Here is an 18,611-nt window from a genome sequence, read left to right as displayed (position 1 = left end):
CAGTTTCTTGATGGAAACGGCCCCTTTATTTGACCACAGCCCACTCCTGTCTCCAGCTGCTGACACAGCTCTTGCCTGCTCTTGTACTGCCAACCTAAAGGCACCACCAAAAGAACTGCAGCCTCCTACAGCTGACACTGCAGTGCAACTCACACAGGAAAGCTGTTTTGGAAAAGCTTATTAGCACAGGCATTAGAGGAGTAATGCAAAATCCAAAGAGTCCCCAGGGAGGTAATAACAAAGGCCACTGGTAAATCCAAGTTGCTTAATGACAGCAAGCCATGCTGTAGATAGCAGGGTGTGCAGCTGAGGTTACACAGACCAACTCAGGCATTTTGGAAAGAGACAAATGCAAACTGATCAGCGGAACATGTTTCACAATAGCCTTAAAGCCCCAGACTCTATGAAGCACTCCACCCAAATCAAATTTAATTTTGATTTACATCAGATGACAAACACGCCCATTAACAACAGCAAATCACCTCTGAATGATTAAACCAGGAAATACTAAACACTGGCACTGAAGGTACAACAGCTACCCTGGAGGTTAAACCCAAGATGCCAACGTCTCAGTGCTACTTGCAATGGGCAACAACGGGAATTGAGCTGGCTGCTCAACTCAGAACAGAAAACAAACCACCCAGAGCAGCCTGGGAAACAGCACCTCCAGCTGTGTCTCCAAATCAAGATAGTTGCTAAAATCACTCCTGTGTGAAGGAGCAGGGCCAACCCCAGAGCCTGGCTGGCTAAGCCCACACTGCTTGGCCTGTTTGCTGAAGTAAGGCCAGGCAGAGACTGTTGGGAGGGGGGCTGCAGTCCCCAGCTGTCGGCCCAAGCCCCACAGGAGGCAAGGAGCTGAAGGAGAGGCTGCCAGCTGTTCTCCTGTGTCTGCTGCTTCCTCACACTGCACTGGAAATGCTCCTTTCCCTGCTGTTAGATTCACTGTGGTCATGATGGGCACTAGGGAAAACCTAGGAACACAAGTCAGTACATCTGTGTCAGAGGTACCTGTGGGCTAAGCTCACAGGATTCTGATCTGCACCTCCATGGAGACAATGAGCAGGGAAAGGGAAGCATCAGGAAACACTCCAACAAATTCTGGTGGAAGAGATGTCTGGAATCTAGCAATGCAGATGATCTAGAGATGTCTATGAAACAACACCTCTTCAGCTCCAGGCTCCCCAGTGTATTAGCTAGGAGGTGGGAGCAAATTAAGTGTAATGGTAATTAAGTGCTACCTAAGCTATATCTAAGGCCCAGAACTGAAAAAAAGGATGTCAGTAACCAAAAATTTTGAATGCTGCTGAGAAGCAACATCAGATTCATGTACCTGTTATTTTCTTTTCTTTATTCAAGTCAATCTGCAACCACTGATGTTCATCACTGATAAAAGCAGCCCAAGGAGGTCCAATCCTTTTCAGTCTGGCATTTTCAGGTTTCCAAATGTTTACTTGTCCTGTTTCATTAGGCCACTCAAGAATAGATGATGATGTGATGTGGGAATCAGGAATCACCCCAGATTCCATACCCAGTGTCCCATAGCAACCTGAACAACAGAAAAGGTGAGGATTGAAAACAAGAACTGAAGTTATAGTGCTTGGATTTTAAGGCTTTACATTAAGCATTATATTAAGCAAATATTAAACTGCCATCTAAAATTATTCTGTAACAACAAGACCAGAAAAACTGTCTTTTGCTTTCTTAACAAGGATGCTAAAACCAAACTAGTCATAAGAATGCCATGATTTGTGCCTGTTCCAAGAATAATGTGGATATTCTCCTGGTCACCACTCACACAGAGCACTCTATGAGAAGCACCAGGGAACCCTCATGGTCTAAGAGTATCTATTATTGATGCAGGAATGACTACTGATCCATTTGTTCCTTTTTTGTGTCTGTATAATTCTTGGGTTTTTAAACCAACCACAGTGTCACAGTGTTCATTTGAACAAAACCAAAGCATGTAGGAAGTTACGTCATAATCCTGGCCTTGAAATGAAACACATCCTTGAAACTAGTTACATTTTTCTGGTCACCATTCTTACCAAATGTTTCTTCCCATGTTGCCTTCTGCTGGTGGCTAAAAAACATCTCTTTTCTTGTTCTGTAAATGTCTTGTTCTGTAATACCAACAGTTTTCCTCTCTCACATGCATAGTCCCCAGAAGGATCAGCAGAGAGCAATATTTGCCTTCAGACAGGCAGGCTGAACAACCCAGCCTAGTTCCCCTTCTCCTGTGAACTCCCACTCTCCCTGCAGCCCTCTCTGCACCAAGGTGGGCACTCACCCTCAAGGGAGGCACAGGTGGCAGAGCCCATGTGTGACTGGATCCCAGAGAAAGTCTTGCCCTCGTCCTGTGAGATGGCATTAATAGTTTATTGTCTCTGCTCGATGTACATCACCTCCACAGCACAGGAGCTCTTCACTAAAGGAATCCTTTCCCTCATCTGTCATTTTCCATCTAACATCCTGCCACTGTGAAACAGAAATGTCTCAGTCTCTAAATACCTGCTACATTCCACTCTTTGCTCTGTGGTGCTTCAGGTAATTTCTACTGAGCCTCAAAGTCAGGCAGTTCTTCCTGTATAAGCAGTCTCACCTCCCTGTGCACTGACCACGCCTCTAGCACTGATAACACACTCTTCTATTTCATACCAAGTCATGAAACCAGCTACAACAGCAGGAACACACGAGGACCTTCACCACAGTCTGATAAACCTCATTTGAGCATACTACAGCTTTTTTTTCCCTCACCTAACTCCTAGGCAACCCAGCTACAGACATTTTAATCTAGACTTGCATCTTATCTCTAGCTTATTCAATAATTTCTCAGGTGTCACTGAAATCCACAAAGTCCACATTTTGTCCTATCTCTTCCAATTTTTAGGTAATTTCATTACTTTCATACACACTATCAGATCACGTTCTGAAAGACAAAAAAAACAGAAAACCCTGCCTGGATCACTGTGTTTAATATTCCTTATGCATAAAGACACTAGACATGTAATTCCTTCTCTCAGCTCTTGTAGACATCTGAGAGAGAAATAATTTTAATATTATGTGCACTATATTTTCTAATTTTTGCTTATTTATACATTGCCATCATCAAACGCTCCTGCCCATCAGATTCCTGTCTTTATGTCCCCATTCAGTGTGCCTTTTATTTATGTATTAGGAAAAGTATTTGTTTACTTTTGAGATGTGTGTGATTTCTCCCCTCTTCTTTTTTTAACCTTATGAAAAACAGACTTTATGGTTTCATGGTTTTTATATTGTTATTAAAACAGTTAAAAATACTAATAAAGACCACCGTCTTCACATTATTTCCAATATCCACTCAAAGATGGCATTTAAAGTGACTTACAGAGAAACTAGCTTCTACTTGGAAAACTACAGCTAATTTATTTAATTAACCTGAAAGAATCTATTTCCACAGATAAGCAAGGCTTACTTGAAACATCACCCATAAATGCAGTGACGATTAATCATCAGAGATAGTAAAACAATTCAAAAATATACATTATTGAGGAATGCACTATGAAAAGGCCTCACAAATGAGAACAAAAATTAAGAAATCAAATATGTGCATCCTTATTTCTATTCACAAAGTTTGCATGAAAGCAGTAATATGTAATACACATGATAACACTTACCACTTGTCTTAAAAGTGAAGAGACTTGTAGATAAGGGTCCCCTGCAGAGAAAAAAAAGATGATGTTTTGCAGTACCCAGTGAGAAAAACTGAAACAAACTATCTTCAATTTATTTTTCTTGTCTGACTGCTTGTCACTGAAACCTATGCACATATGCCTGAACAAGCACTTACTGATTATCCTGCAGTGCTTTCAGTACAAACACCTCAAACAAAACCAAGTCCAGAGATACTGGGTTAAAGGTCTTCAAACATCTACCTCCCAAAATGCAAGACTTCATTCAAACGCTTTCTTTTCAAATTAAACTAATCATAGCAACACAAATCAATCTCCTGTGACTGCTTTCATCTGTAGGACTTGATATACAATGACAAGCTACACTCTTTCCCTGACACTGAAAAACCACCATTAAATTACCATTTTTCCACAGACCAGTAGGAATTTGTGGCCAAGAGGGTAAAAGATCCTTGCAGAATTTGGAAAATGAAAATTTCTGGTCTAGAGATTAAATATATTTGGCAAAACAATTCACTACAGCAAAAGTGTGAGAAACTTGGAGAAGAGAACCTGTCCAGGGAACATGCAGCTCCACAAGGTGAGATTAATCCCACAGTGAGACATTACCAAGACCTAAAGTGCTAAAGATAAGGAAATTTTAGGAAAGACACTTACACTTTTGAGGTGACATTGTTAGCCAAGGAGCCTTCATAGTATGGAATGCCCTTGCTGATTACAACATTAATTTGACCACCCAGAGTATTTGACACGACGCCTGCATGAACACCAGCCATACAAAGGGATGATGACTTGAAGAAGGGAGGGAAAGAAAAATTTCATACTACTAAGTGAATAAATTAAACACCACCAATTTGCAACATACTGTAAATGCTACACTGTCCAGTTACAGTCTTTGTTGTTATTACATTAAAATATTATTCTTAGTTAATTGCTATCTTGGTTATTTAGAAACCATCTTTATTTATTATTTAACTTATAAAAACACAAGAAGAAGGCCCTACATCTCACCATGTCCTCACCCAGATATAATTAGAATGTAACTGTTGTAATTAAATAACCTCAAACCAACACCAAGGTGAATCAGTCTGAAAAAGCCAGAGAGCAAGGCTCAGCCTATAATAAATTCTATTAAGCAACAGAAGATGTAAATATATAGAAAACCTTTTAATAGAAAGCATATTCAGAGTTTTATTTTCTCACAAGTAAGGGGTGATGCACTGCAGATTTTGTAGCTTTTAGCCAAGGGGTTGTATTTTTTACCATGACTTGTGGTTAATCATGGTTTAACCGTCCAGCACACTGATCCACATAAAGCCACAGTAATACATGCATACAACTCATCCTAAACAAGTCAATTACCTATGTTGTACAAGTCAGTGAAGATCAGTAACAAAAGATGTTTTTGCAGGCTATCATGCTCTTGCCCTCTCTCCTTGGATGACAGAATCTGCTAACAAATGTCACAGTGACACTTCCCTGGCTTTCAGGTGCCATGGTGAGCAGCACTCATCACACCAAGTCCTTCAGGCTTGCCAAGAGTAGTAAGCTCACATCCAGCAGGTCTGGGATCAACACAGCTCCCCTCTCCATTGAAGAGCATGGGATTCTGTAGGAGATGCAGCTCTCTCCTCCCTGCTCACCAGATGTCAGCAGTGAGAGCTCTGAGCCCTCAAGGACAGTGGACATTAGGGTCACAAAGAAAAAAATCAATATTTTGGATATTTTATAAAGCAGCCACCTGTTCCCATACATTTGAAAGAGATGCATGAGAAACCTCAACCTGAAACTTTGTCTAAAGTGCTGAGCAATTTCATTTATTTCCACACAGCCTGACTTCTGGGAAATTCTGTGCCTTTTTTGAGCAATAAAGTATATAAAAAGAAAGTCACAAGGGCATTTATTTCCTTACGTTTTGTTAGGCAAAGGTTTCCTTTTCCTCCATAGAAAACAATTATTCCAGATTTTGACAAAAAACTCTCAAAAAGCAGATATCCAACAGATGCTGAAAAGTTTTGAGGCAGAGAATCAATTTCATCTTGTTACTAGCTACAAAAATTACCTTGCAGCCATTTAGTGAGGACTCACTGTGGACCAGAACATGTAACACAGTTACACACTGTGGTGACATTTTTATTGTGGGGGTGATTGTTTAAGCAAGTAGCCTGTGATTTATGAATATTTGGTATAAAAAAACCCAGACAGGCACATTTTAAGTTTGTATTTAATACTAAAATCTTTGCTTACTAATATTTTTACATTGTGTTACCTCTGTGCTAGATCTAAGGGCTTATTAAAAGAGTATTTTAAGATAAAAATAAGGGATTTAACGTAATTTTTAGTAGACTGCTAGCAAAACTATAATCACTTAAAAATAAACAAAGCGAACATCCTCCCAACCTATGGCAAGTTCATTAATTCACCTGTAGAGGCTTACATTAGAAAAATACTGTAGAGGGTTTTGTAGTATTTTAAGTAAACAGTACATTAATAAGGATGCTCATTACCAATTTATAGAACTACTGTTACAGTATTAATTTTGTTTTGCAAATTACTTTATAGCTGCTGAGCATAAATCTGAGTATTTCATCTCTCAAGTGTAACAAAAATTAAGATAACCACTAAGACACTGCTGAAAGAGGCATTACAGTGCCAAAAACAAGAGGACATCATTAAAATAACTGGTTCTTTATAAATTTCAATTTCTCAGCCTGAGAAAACCAACAAAAAGTAAACAGGAAGTAGTAAAAAAACCCACTCTTTTGATTGATCCACCCTTCCCTGCTGGACTTACAAAAGTATTTGAGACTCCACTACAGTACCCCACTTCTTGGAAATGGCAACATCTTAAGCACTTGTCATTTGGCACCAGTGCTAAAAAATGACTGGCATGTCATTCACTTTTGGGAGGTACAAATCCCAGCAGCCAGGAAGCACAACTAATGCCAACAACTACAACTGACTTGTATTAGGCACCACGCGTTTTACTGAAATTCACTTAAGCCCGTGGTATTGTTACTCACATCTCTGTATCCATGAGGAATAGTGCCTGAAATATCAGCAAAAGGAATCACACATCCAGCTGGACAATACTTACTGAAAGAGAACAAAATATCAAGTCAGGATATGCATGCACCCACAACTCTCTTACCTTTATAAAAAAGTTATGTTTTTGATTTATAACACACTGCTATTCATGTAATTCTATGTAATGATATCTCCTAATTGAAGACCTATTAAATCAGACCAAAAATAAAAGTACACAACAGGAAAACAGACATTTGAAAATGTTTTAAAGCAAGTCTCATCTGAAAGTACAGTTCCAGTCTCAATATGATGAACTAATAAAGCCAACATTTTATAATATGAATACTACATGGCTCCTGTCGATTCAAAGTCATGTAAGTAACAATATTAATGGATTTTATTTTATGAACTAGAGACCTGCATATCTATTTGTTTTGCACCCTTAAATACAACATCTGAAATGCTACTTTGTAATGGCTTTTGGCTATGTTTTGATCATAGAAAATGGGCCAAATTACCACTAGCTCATAAAAAGCAAGAGGCAAGACACCAGCACCTCTGGAGCAAGCTTGTGTTCATCTTCCAGGGCTATTTCATACTGCACACATGAAATTATTACCTTCAAGAGTTAAAAGTAAAGTGGAGTAAACTCATCAACATTTTCACCACAGCTCAGCAACAGCTGAAACAATGCTATAGGTTCCATGAAAATGGGAATTCAGAGACTTTGTCACATGTTGACTAAGGCCAGAACCTACAATAGAGCCCTATTTTGGAACCTGGGAAAATTAAAGAGAAATGCAAAGATTGCACTTTGGAATGTTTCATGTTGCCAGGGCCTAAGTCCTCCAAAAAGTAAATTTAGATACTGCACGATAGCCTGCAGCTTTAAACATTGCCCTTGCTTTAGATGGAAATGGGGAAGGAGACAACAGGGAAATTACACATTTCCCCCAGCAGAATGTGCAGCATTCTGTGTCTCCACAGAACCTCATTAATGAGCACCAAACTGTGAAATGGTTTGCAATTTGTAACACATTTCGTGACTTAGTGCTCCTTAGGTAACTGTAATACAAATTTAAGTAATTAACTTGTGTACCTGCTATAATGTATTTATAAAAGCAATACTCTTTCTGTGGAAATGAGGTATTAGCTCCTATCTGTCAGTGCAAATTAACGAGGTTCTACTGCATACTGGATGTAAATAACACAAATGGGAGAGACAGGAGAAGAAAGGAAGAGTGCAAATTTCAAAATTCTTCAGCTCTAATTGGTTTCTGTCTCAAATTCTCTGGATGGCAAATTTTCAAGCTGCATCAGATATATGTAACAAAGCAAAGTAGAAACACTAAAATACTTCATTAGAGAGACTGGGAGGGAAACAGGTAAAAATCAGTCTTACTTGAATTCTGGTTCGGAAAAGTGACTTGCATTGTCTAAACAGGTAATTAGGTCTGGAAAGAAAAAATGTTAGGTCAAGAGGATGATATAGACAACAAGCTTGAATATGCTTTTTGAAGTGCACAAATACATACATTTGAGCCTCTGAGGCTTAACCAAAAGTCTCAGAACAAAAATAACCCACATTCCTAGTAAATTTTCATGCAACAGATTTTTGTATTACAGTAGAACCTTGCTAATTTGTCTGAGTAACTAGGAAATCTACTGAAAATATGACACAAGATAATACTACAAAAATTCATTTTCTGTGTAGCTTTATTTTAATTTAAATATTATTAAATTATATATTTCAGAGATAAATCAGAGACAGAAACATATCCTCTTCTCACAAAATTAAGTTAATAAGCTAAAGAGGCCTGTGTTTTCATCATTGAATGGTTCTGCAGTGCTGAACCCAAGCACCACAGAGAATAAATGTTAGAATCCTGTGTTATTGGCATCCATGACTGATACCACAAATTCCATATCTGTGTCTGCTGTGTATCATCAACACATACAGTGCAAAATACAGAGAGGAAAGCATCAAAAACTTTACAAAATTAAAATTTGAAACTCTTTATCTGCTCTGTTTAGAATAACTTTCAGAGAGGGTTTTTGCCTTCTGAGGCAGTTGCTGCTGCTCCTTCATCTCCTTGCAGACAATCTATATCACTCACCTTTATAATGAGTGGAAGGAGATGCAAAACTAATACAGCAACCTCTCTGAGAGGCTTAAAACAAAGGGGGAAAAACAAGAAAACAACAAGAAAAACCAAAAAAACTAGTCAGCTGATTATGTCATTAAAGAGCTAAAGGAGTACAGGATGCTGCTACTGAAATAAAAATTTCTACAATGTTAGTTTGTATAAAACATAACCAGTTTGATAAGAAAAATTGTTAGCTATCTGCCACCTCGACTACTGCCTGAAAAAATTCATTTTGTCCTGAATCTGAAGCAGTTCTTTAATTTATAAAAGAAAACTGACATTTTTACTGTGCTACTCAAGGTAAGCTTTGATACCGTTTTTTACACTTTAAAACTACAGCAACATTTAGGTAACTAGCAGTCAAATTTCCTACACAGAAGTATCATAAAAAGTGTACTAAATTTTTACAAGTTAATTTGTGAGAATGTAGGAGTTAAATGTACTGGTTCTGTGTTTTTACTAGACAGGTCTAATTCTGCCAGCAGAGAAAAATTACAAATAATTATAAATACCTGATTTGTCAGTGGTTGAATAAGACGCAAGAAATCCACGTCCAGAAGTGTGAATTCCACTCATGAACTGTACTGTGACTTCATTACTTTTTGAAGTAATTAAACCATCCATTTGAAAGCCAAACCCACAGTATTTTCCTGTGAAGGACGAGAACAAATAATGATGCAAAAAACACATGTAATAAGTATCTTATTCAATTTCCATCCTCTTATTCCATCTGCAGTGTAGTCTCACATTAGCTCTGGTGTATATTCAAAAGCAAATACATGAGCAGTCAGTATGGAATTCTCCAGTCCTACTAACTAGAAGCTTTAGTAAAGATCCTGACCAGTTAATTAACTTGTTAAGAAAAAAAAAAATCTTCTGTTCTACAGGCTACCTTGATCATTCAATATTGTAGAAACCATCCATAACCTTATTTAAGATTCTGCACTGGATAAGCAAAGTGAATAGTCACCATTCCAGTGGCTTTCCTCATAATGAGTATGTTATCATACTGTAAAATAGCAGAAAAAGAGGCAAGACTTCCTTCTCAAATAAAAGAAATCTACAGTACTAATGTAGAGGAAGTGGAGTAACATAGACCTGCAGGAATAGTTCTTAATAAATACAATACAAAATTAATACAATATGTATGTAAATTTCCTTTAAAAAGTGAACTGTACTGCAAACACTAACAAAATAATTCAAAGTATTTTAAAAGTTAAAATACAAATTCCTGTCATTATTCAAAGCTTTCTAGATGTTGCTTATTCAGTTGTTTTTGTTTTTTTTTAACAAAGCAATAGTATCTTCCAATAAAAACCAGAAAAGTTTGGGTGGTTTTTTTAAGCTTTGTTTTCAGTCACTGGACCTTGTTACATGTTACATTAATGACCACCATCCTCTCAAAACAACATTTATCCCCTTCTTCAGACAAATACACCTGTCATTTATATCCAGCTTGGATAAAATCTCCAGTGCTCCTGACCCCAGGGCCACATGGCCTTTGACAAACTCTACAGAGTGTGGCACCTTATGATCCATGGCAAGGCACATTTTGAGACTATAAACCATTTTTCTAACTCTTCCCTGGCCTCTTGCCTGTTTTTTGTCAATATTTTAAAAAGCAAGCACTAGCAATGGACAAAGCATGACTGCAGTGACACCTCTGTCAGCTGTATGTGCAGAAGATGCAGTATTGCTATTTTGTCTGTACTCATACATTGAAGGATCCTGAGGGAACTCCCATGTCTTAAATAAGGACATCTGACTGCAGATGCACAGTGATTTGACTGTATTGAAATCTTACAAATTCCTCTGGATCTTACTTATACTAGAGACAAACCCAACACTGAGCATTTGAATCTTCTTTTGATTTCTTGATAAATACTCAACAGGCTTGGAACAGGCACTAGCCCTTAAAAGTTTTATTAGAAACTCTTTCAGTTTATCAATGAACCCACTAACAATTTATTTTTTAATGTAACCAGACAACTTTTAAGTAATTTAGGGTTAAAAAAGGTATGACTGAATTTCATATTTTATGTAAAACAAGCATTTTAATGTTAGACCATGTCAGTAGTCCTGAATAGAAAAACTTAGGATAAGACCAGATTTCTCCCAAAAAATTTAAGCCACTGTTTAATCTCTCCAGTGTCTGTTGCTTCAAACATGAAAAAAGCCCAAACCCTGCCTCATCTGTACTTGCCACTGTTAACATCACTGTTTGTCCTGTGATTTAATTTATTAAGAGCAGAACAACACACACATTTCCTCAACATAATGTGCTGCTACACCAGCAGGCCACAGCTGAAAAGCAAGGGAAACAAATGAAGCAAGAATTTACTTGAACCCATTAAGTCCCTTGTAAAAGTGAGTAATAGACTTATCAGAACTTGACGTTCCTTGCCATTTAAGGCATTCCATGTTTCCTATTTTAGACCAAGTCTGGCTCAACAGCTCCAAGCACATACTTATTTTCACACACACTTACCTAGGTAACAGCTGGAAAAGAGGGTTAATAAACCTAGCACTCCACTAGCCTCTTTAGCAAAGACTCAATTTAGCAGGATCAGCATTTGAACTGCACAAAAACAGTCCCAGTGAAGTAAATCTCTCTTTCTCTCCAAATTAAAGCTTTAGGAAAGAAAATAAAGTTAATCTGTGTAATAACAACTAATTTTAGAGAAGGAAGAATGACAATCCATTTTGAGTTTTATGCAAAGTAACCACAAGAGTACTAACATCCTATACGTACACTTTGATGGAGTTGATAACATCACACTGTTATTTGAAAAGAAACCCACTGACTTGGAGTCATTAAATTCTCCTGAAGGTAACAAAAATGAAACTAAGAACATTTTCAGAAGATGGAGGATATTCAGACTACACACCTTTTGAAGCCTGTCACCCTTTAACACCACCCAGATGAACAGCACAAATCAGAGTGAATCCATATAAAAAGAAAGGCATTTCAGGTAAGATGTAGACATATGATGTGGGGTTTTTTTCTTAATGAAAGTTCTAGCTTTAAAGTTCCCTCTTCACTGCTCACAAGAACTTTGCAAGCTACTAAGAAATGTCTGAGAAAAAAACCCCACATTGCAGTGGAGCTTCCTTTAAGAGTCTCAAGAATCCAAGAGTATTACAGGATCTGTGTTGCATTTATCATGCATTTAGCTGTTGCTAAAAAGTAACAAAAGTACCAACAGTACCTCTGAGCTCTATGAAAGACAACAGTTCTCAAATAGTGATAATTAAAGCTCCTACCTATCTCTGTCCTGTTGGGGCCAATGCCATTATGAACTCTCAGGTAACTGGAATGACAGGAATCTGAGTCATCAATATCAAAATCACCAAACTTGAGCTGAACTCGCTGCCCAGGCTTCACACGGATTTCCCACTCGCAAACGGTGCTATTGGGAGAGGTCCGGGGGTAGTTTATGGAGGCCAGGGTCCCGCTCTCAGGGCCCAGCACAGTGTGTCCACACCCATCACCTAGGAAAGAACAGAAAGAAATCAGCTCCCACGTTCATCTTCAAAGCCTCACATCACACCATACCAAACACTTTGCCAGAAAACTCCAAGGTAACTCACATGCAAATGACACAGCAATGGTGACAAAATACCATTCAACTACCATTGCCTTTTGTTTAGCTTATCATCGCAGACCAGGGAGCTGCTACAAGCTCCTCAGTGAGATGGAAACCGATCCAAAATGACTTAAAAGCCAGCATGGACAGTACAGGAAGTGTCCCTGCTATTTCATGTTTCCTCAATACCTCAGTACAGAAGGAAACAGGTGCTGAAAAGGACAGAGAAACCTGACAATAAAACAAGAGCACACTGGTTTTACTGAGTTACAGTACTCACAACACAGTGAAAAAGAAGTAGAAAGCCAGTGGACAGCAAATAAAATACAGCATATTTAAGACACTTCTGACCATTACCAAGCTGCTAATATGTCATTTTCTACTTTACCACTATTTTAATGTCGCAATTAACTCTTATTTTGAGAATATGCTCAATTTTTTGGAATTTGCTGTGACTCCAACCTGGAGCCTTCCACCTAACACTTGAGTATGAATTTCATACAGCAATAACAGTATTAAAATTTATTTGTTTAACAAATGGAAAACAATAGCACAATTTGTTTATTGTCTGTATCAAATTTTAAAGTGCAAACTTATAAATTCAATTACTAAACAGCCAGACATGCATTTCCCTCAGCATGTAGCACAAAAAGTGCAAGAATTTCTGTGCTGGCTCAGAAATGTCAATGTTCTTAGAGTAACATTCACAATGATTGATCACCATAATTCCTACTGACAGAAATTTGTTTTGACAGCTAAAAGTGTTAGATTACACAATAGTATATGTAGTTCTTCTACTAAATATGAAAAAGTAAGCTGAAATTTAGGTACAAAAACTGTACACATACTTAAGAATTTAAACTAAATTTCAAAATTCTTATATGTACTACATATAAGACTGAGTGAAAAATTAAGTCCAATGCACTGAAGTGATGTGAAAAAAACAAACCCCTGTGATGAAGTTAACTAGGTCTGATTGCAAACACACCTCATTTCTGCTAAGAAAAACTATTCTCCTTATAATCTGAGCACATTGAAACATCTGCATGTTATAAAAGCTAAAGTACTAGTAGTACACACAGAATCATAAATGGATGCAGATACAAACTGCAGCTGTTTATCTTGCTAGCAGTCTGGAATGAAAACGATACATCCTTGGAAAACTTAACTGGAATATCTGCTTAGTAAAATCAGAATTTGTATTTGTGAAGCTGTTCTTCAGCCATGTTTTCATGAATGCAATTTGGTTTAAAACACTTTATTTTATCCCATGACAAACATTATTTCCATTTGGATGACAGCTGATATATTACTCTTCTAAGTTAAGAGTTCTTCTAACACGAGGCACCATTGTTCAACGTTACAAAGAGGTAACTTAAACTGCATGTTTTATATATCATTACAATCCTGGTTTCTTTCAAAAGGCATATTATAAACCTAAGAAAAGTGAAAACTTTATTATGCAGAACGTGTATGGCCCTGGTTTATTAGCTACTAAGCATTCAAATGTCAGATTTCTGATTAGTCTTGATATGTTAACACTTAACAATAAAGGGTTCCTTTTCTACTAAAATGGCTTTTCACAAGCAAATACACACCTTACAAAATGCATGGAATTTATTACATTAACAACAACAAAAACAACAAATATATTCATGGTGATACATAGGGTTAGCATTTCAAAACTCTTTATATTGCAGATATGAAAAGAATTATCAACATAAGCAGCAGTCAGTTTTAGGTTATGTCCTAAACAAAAGCAATGAGCCATCAACCAATTCTGTGTTCCTCCTGTCCCATGATGGGGTAAGCAACTACTTATTCATTTACAGATTTAAATACTCTGCACATACACTGACACAGTGGCCTTTTTATGAAATCATAGTAGCATTCATCTGTACGGGCAGATACGTTGCTCTGAGTGCATTTTAAGGAAAATAAAAATCCTTGCATGAACTATAATGATCAGAAGTTAATTATTTCTCATTATTTCTCAATAGGCCTGTTAGTGCAATGCAGTCACCACACAAATAGTATTTCTTAAAACCAGGAATACCAATAATACACATGATTCTGCATCTTTGACTCTTCCCTACCTTCCTGCACCTTAAGGCTATGCTGCTGGAAAGACAAAAGAAAGCCTGGGTCTCCTCTTGGACCTAAAATGTATTTAAATGGTAAATTCCTCCAGCTACAAGTAGAAAAGATCATGCATTAACGTTCATTTAAACACCTCTCCACTAGCTTGCTGTTCAGCTGTCTCAAGCATGAAACACTACCTGCACTGTGCACAATAAAGAGGGCACAGATTTCTGATGAGAAAAAGCAAGAAGAACTCCAAAACAACACATTTAGGAGAGAAAATGCAAATAAAACATTTCAAGTTTTAAAAAGACGTTGTGACTTTTCTTTTAAAGACACATCACTAAAAAATTACACTGCCCCTTGTAGTTTGGAACAATGTCTTGTTTCCCATGGCTAGAGAGAAAAACTTTCTAATTTGCTTAGCACAATTTCATGGAAATGTCAATCTCAAACCTCCCTTTTGTTGTAGGCCTTCTTAAAAACATGAGAAGAAGAATACTCCTCTATTCATATTACAGAACTTGCTGTCAAATCATACTAGAAAGGTAGGGAAAGGAAAAATGGTTGTGCTGAACTGCACATCTTACATCTGGCATCTTACTATTAAGTCAATTTTTAAAAGTAGCTCATTCTGAATGGACATTTTAGATCTTTTTATTACATTTCACTTAGGTTAGTGATAACAGAAATGCCAGACACTTCATGCCTGAAGAATTTGAAGATTACCATGGCATATACAGTCTGCCAAGGGCAGCAGCATCACTCATGAGCTATCTGGAATATTTTAAAAATCCCAATTCCAGTGAAACTCGCAGAACAATGAACCCACATCTTCTTGTATTGGTACTACAAAAGCGCAATTACTGAGCCTCTCCACACAATGTGGTGCTTCATCATTTCTGCCATACTTTATTTAAACACCACTGATGAACTCCAGAGACACAAACACACACCCAGCAACAGGGGAGCAATCTGCAATACTCAGCAATTTTTCCAACAAAAAGTACAATTCTTTGCACTCCAGCAGCATATAGAACAGTATTCACTTCATCCACTTGCAAGTCATTAAGTGCCACAGAATCTTTTGCTTCTGTTAATCTGTGAGAGTGGAATACCTGAGAACACACAGAAGAGAGACATCAATTCCCTAATCAATTTTTCCTGGATGGGCTGACAACCTCTGTTGTCAGTACACAGCTGAACAAGTCTCCTGCTTTCTTTCAGACTTCTCTGTCACACCACAGAGCTCCTGCACTTGCAGGATAGATAAAGCCCTTTGTAGAAGCACCAGATCACTTGTATGCACACATCACACCTGACACTTGGAGATGCTGCAGATGTGCATCCAGTTTCACATGTCCTGGGGACCAAGTTCACAGCAAAGAGGAAAATCTCAGCTCTCACCAAAAGTTGTGTTAGAATCATGGGCACCTCTTTAGCAGCTGGCAGAGGAAGACAGACTGCTGGCATCAGGAGCAAGATCCAACTCTTCTGCGGGCACCTCTGAGTGCAGCCTGGATGAACCCTCCTGAGAGAGTCTGTATGACCCCCCAGACATGGTACACTGACATCTGATGCAATCATGCAGATGATTGAAAACAATTTCTTCAAGCCAAGTTCTTTACATCAACAAAATACAGAACTTGGACCAACACAAACATACCAAATCCACAGGACTCTGATATTTGAAGAAAATGTGGAATTTAATAAAATAAAAGACTACTGAACATGCAGAAGTGGGTGCTTAGCTATAATTACTCACAAAAAAAATAAATTACCTATACTTTGTAGTTGTGGAAGTCAATTAATCAGAACTTTTCTCCCCCAAGAACAGTTGCTGTTGGTGACTGCTAAACCTGTTCTCACAACTAAAACATGTTTAAAATAATTGTTTAGACCACTGAATAGTTTGCCATTCCTTACTTGGAGGAGAGTGAATGATAAAGACATTAGACAGCTCAATATTATAATCTATAAAGCGTAACTGATGCATATCAAAACTCCGATCTCAATTTTAACATGTGGCACTGCCTTTTGAACAGACTCAATTTAACCTGTGGGTTTCCTGAGAAGATTTTATATATATACTAGCTATTAATTTCTGTATATCTGTGACTAAATATTGGATGTAATTAAAACTTTTGTAACTAAGCAAAGGTAGAACCAAATCTGTAACAGTCATGAAAAAAAAGGTGGTTTAAAACATTCATTTTAAGTTCAAATACACAACTCTTTCAGATTCAATGCATTGTTATAATTTCTCCTCTTTTGTTCAGCTCCTGTGCTCTGCATTTCCCTACTTTTTACCAGCATACCAGTAAAAGACACTGCATCTGCTTTTCTCAGTGTGGGCAAGAAAGTTTACACAAAGAACAAAAGAGTTCCATGCACATGAAACACTGAGGAATTAAATCACAGAGACATCAAATTCTAAACAGCTTTTTCAAGTATTTTCAAACGTCCTTATTTGTGTCCTCCAAATTCATTGCTGTTTCCACCAAATTCCATAGAGTGATGTTCTTCAGGAAGGAATCTGTTCCTCCGTCAGAATTAATTTTCTTAACAAGCCAACAAGCACGCAGTCCACTTTGATCTAAATGCCATTTATTTGCCTCAGTAATATACTGGTTTGGGTATTTCATCCCACTACAGATGTTTCACAACATAAAATACCCCACACTGCCACAAGCAAGGCCACAGCTCAATAAACACTTGAAGGCACTTTAAATTAGCACAGCCACAGACAAAAGCAAGCCTTGTCTGCCTCTCACTTTTGGCCACATGTTCTCACACCCTTCCTGGTACTAGAGGCAAACATTTATGCAGCCACATGGCCAACCAGAGCAGGGATTTGGCATAAAAACAGCTGTTAGTTTTAACCTAGAGCAACCCCCTAATTTACTTGAGTATGCATATGCAGCAGTGCCTTCCTTGACAGAGGGATAAGAGAGCAGGGGAACACCAGCAACTGCTTCTTTCACCAGCACTGCCAACCCGTGTTTGCATTTGAAACAATCCTGAATGCCAACCAGAGAGGCAGAAACCATCCCAACCCTGCCCAAGAGTGCTGCACTGGCTGGAGGAACCAAGCTGGCTGCAGAGTGCCCCAACCCACTGTCACCACACGCTGCTGGGTTTCATCAACCCAGCTTTCCGTGCCAGTGGCAGGGCAAGGAGTGAAGGGCAGGTGGGATTATAGCTGCCTCAGCTTGGATTGATTTACCTTCTCTGGGGCACCCTTAGACAGCTAATGAAATTATGGGATGAGCTTTAACAAAAACAGGAACACGACAAAAGCACAGTAAGCATTTTGCTTTTCAAAATGCTGGCAGCTCAGTGGGGGGACTGGAGAGGGTGAGAGGAGACAGAAGCTGATTCTTGTTCTTACAGCAAAAATACAAAATTTAATATGCCATTACAACAAAATTTTACTGCTTTCATTTACAACACAGGCCACCTGCTGGGCTAGTGATAATTAGCACTTTATTATTTTAATCTGTACATACAGCTTTACAATCATTCTCTCTGGAACTCCAGTCTTAACTTTCAGCCACTGAATTTTACACAAAAGAGTAACACTTAGGAATCCTAAATTTAGCATCCAAAATATGACAAGATTTTAAAACACACTTTCTAAAATGATTAAGTTGTCAGAGCAGTTAAGACATGTGCTTCCTCTGCTGTCATGTACTAACTGAACTGACTACTCCTACAGAACAGGAGAGACATCAGCTGTGTAAGATTGTGCTGCAGAGCTTTTACTTACTGATGCCAAGGAAATGATGTGAGTAAGTCCCCAGGAACAGCTATGACTTGCTTGAATAGTATGCTGGCAAAAAAAGCCTACAAGGACAGGCTAGGCATGGTGACAAGTGATCTAAATGAGGAGCCTGTGAGAGGACTGTGTACTCAATGGTAGAGAGGGCAGAAGCCCCTCTGATGTGCTGCCCAGGCTGACTCACAGTGACAGCTCATACTCCATGTCTTTGGCTGGCACATGCAGCTTGCCCACTTCCCAAAACAGAGCATTTACTTTGCAATCTGCATCAACATTTACTTAAAAATAAACACTGTTGTGCTTCAGGGCTTTAAGTGCT

The 18,611-nt window shown here is 38.1% G+C and overlaps 1 protein-coding gene across 3 annotated transcripts in view; it reads right to left on the bottom strand.

The window, feature by feature from the left end:
- The window catches only part of DCBLD2 (discoidin, CUB and LCCL domain containing 2), a 60,398-nt gene that overhangs the window by 12,497 nt on the left and 29,290 nt on the right, over nt 1–18,611 (bottom strand). For all 3 annotated transcript variants that reach the window (XM_086883003.1, XM_086883001.1, XM_086883002.1), the window contains exons 2-8: nt 12,107–12,334; nt 9,355–9,492; nt 8,098–8,149; nt 6,692–6,764; nt 4,326–4,459; nt 3,654–3,694; nt 1,331–1,546 (exon numbers count right to left, since the gene is read on the bottom strand). In XM_086883003.1, the coding sequence (XP_086739129.1) occupies nt 1,331–1,546; nt 3,654–3,694; nt 4,326–4,459; nt 6,692–6,764; nt 8,098–8,149; nt 9,355–9,466 (628 nt within the window). In that variant the 5' untranslated portion in view covers nt 9,467–9,492; nt 12,107–12,334. The remainder of the gene's footprint in view (nt 1–1,330; nt 1,547–3,653; nt 3,695–4,325; nt 4,460–6,691; nt 6,765–8,097; nt 8,150–9,354; nt 9,493–12,106; nt 12,335–18,611) is intronic.

The sequence above is a fragment of the Cyanistes caeruleus genome, chromosome 3, assembly GCF_971803275.1.
Source record: "Cyanistes caeruleus chromosome 3, bCyaCae1.hap1.1, whole genome shotgun sequence".
In the NCBI taxonomy this organism is placed as follows: domain Eukaryota; kingdom Metazoa; phylum Chordata; class Aves; order Passeriformes; family Paridae; genus Cyanistes; species Cyanistes caeruleus.
The sequence above is the reverse complement of the archived record's forward strand: the minus strand, read 5'-3'. Positions and strand labels throughout refer to the sequence as shown.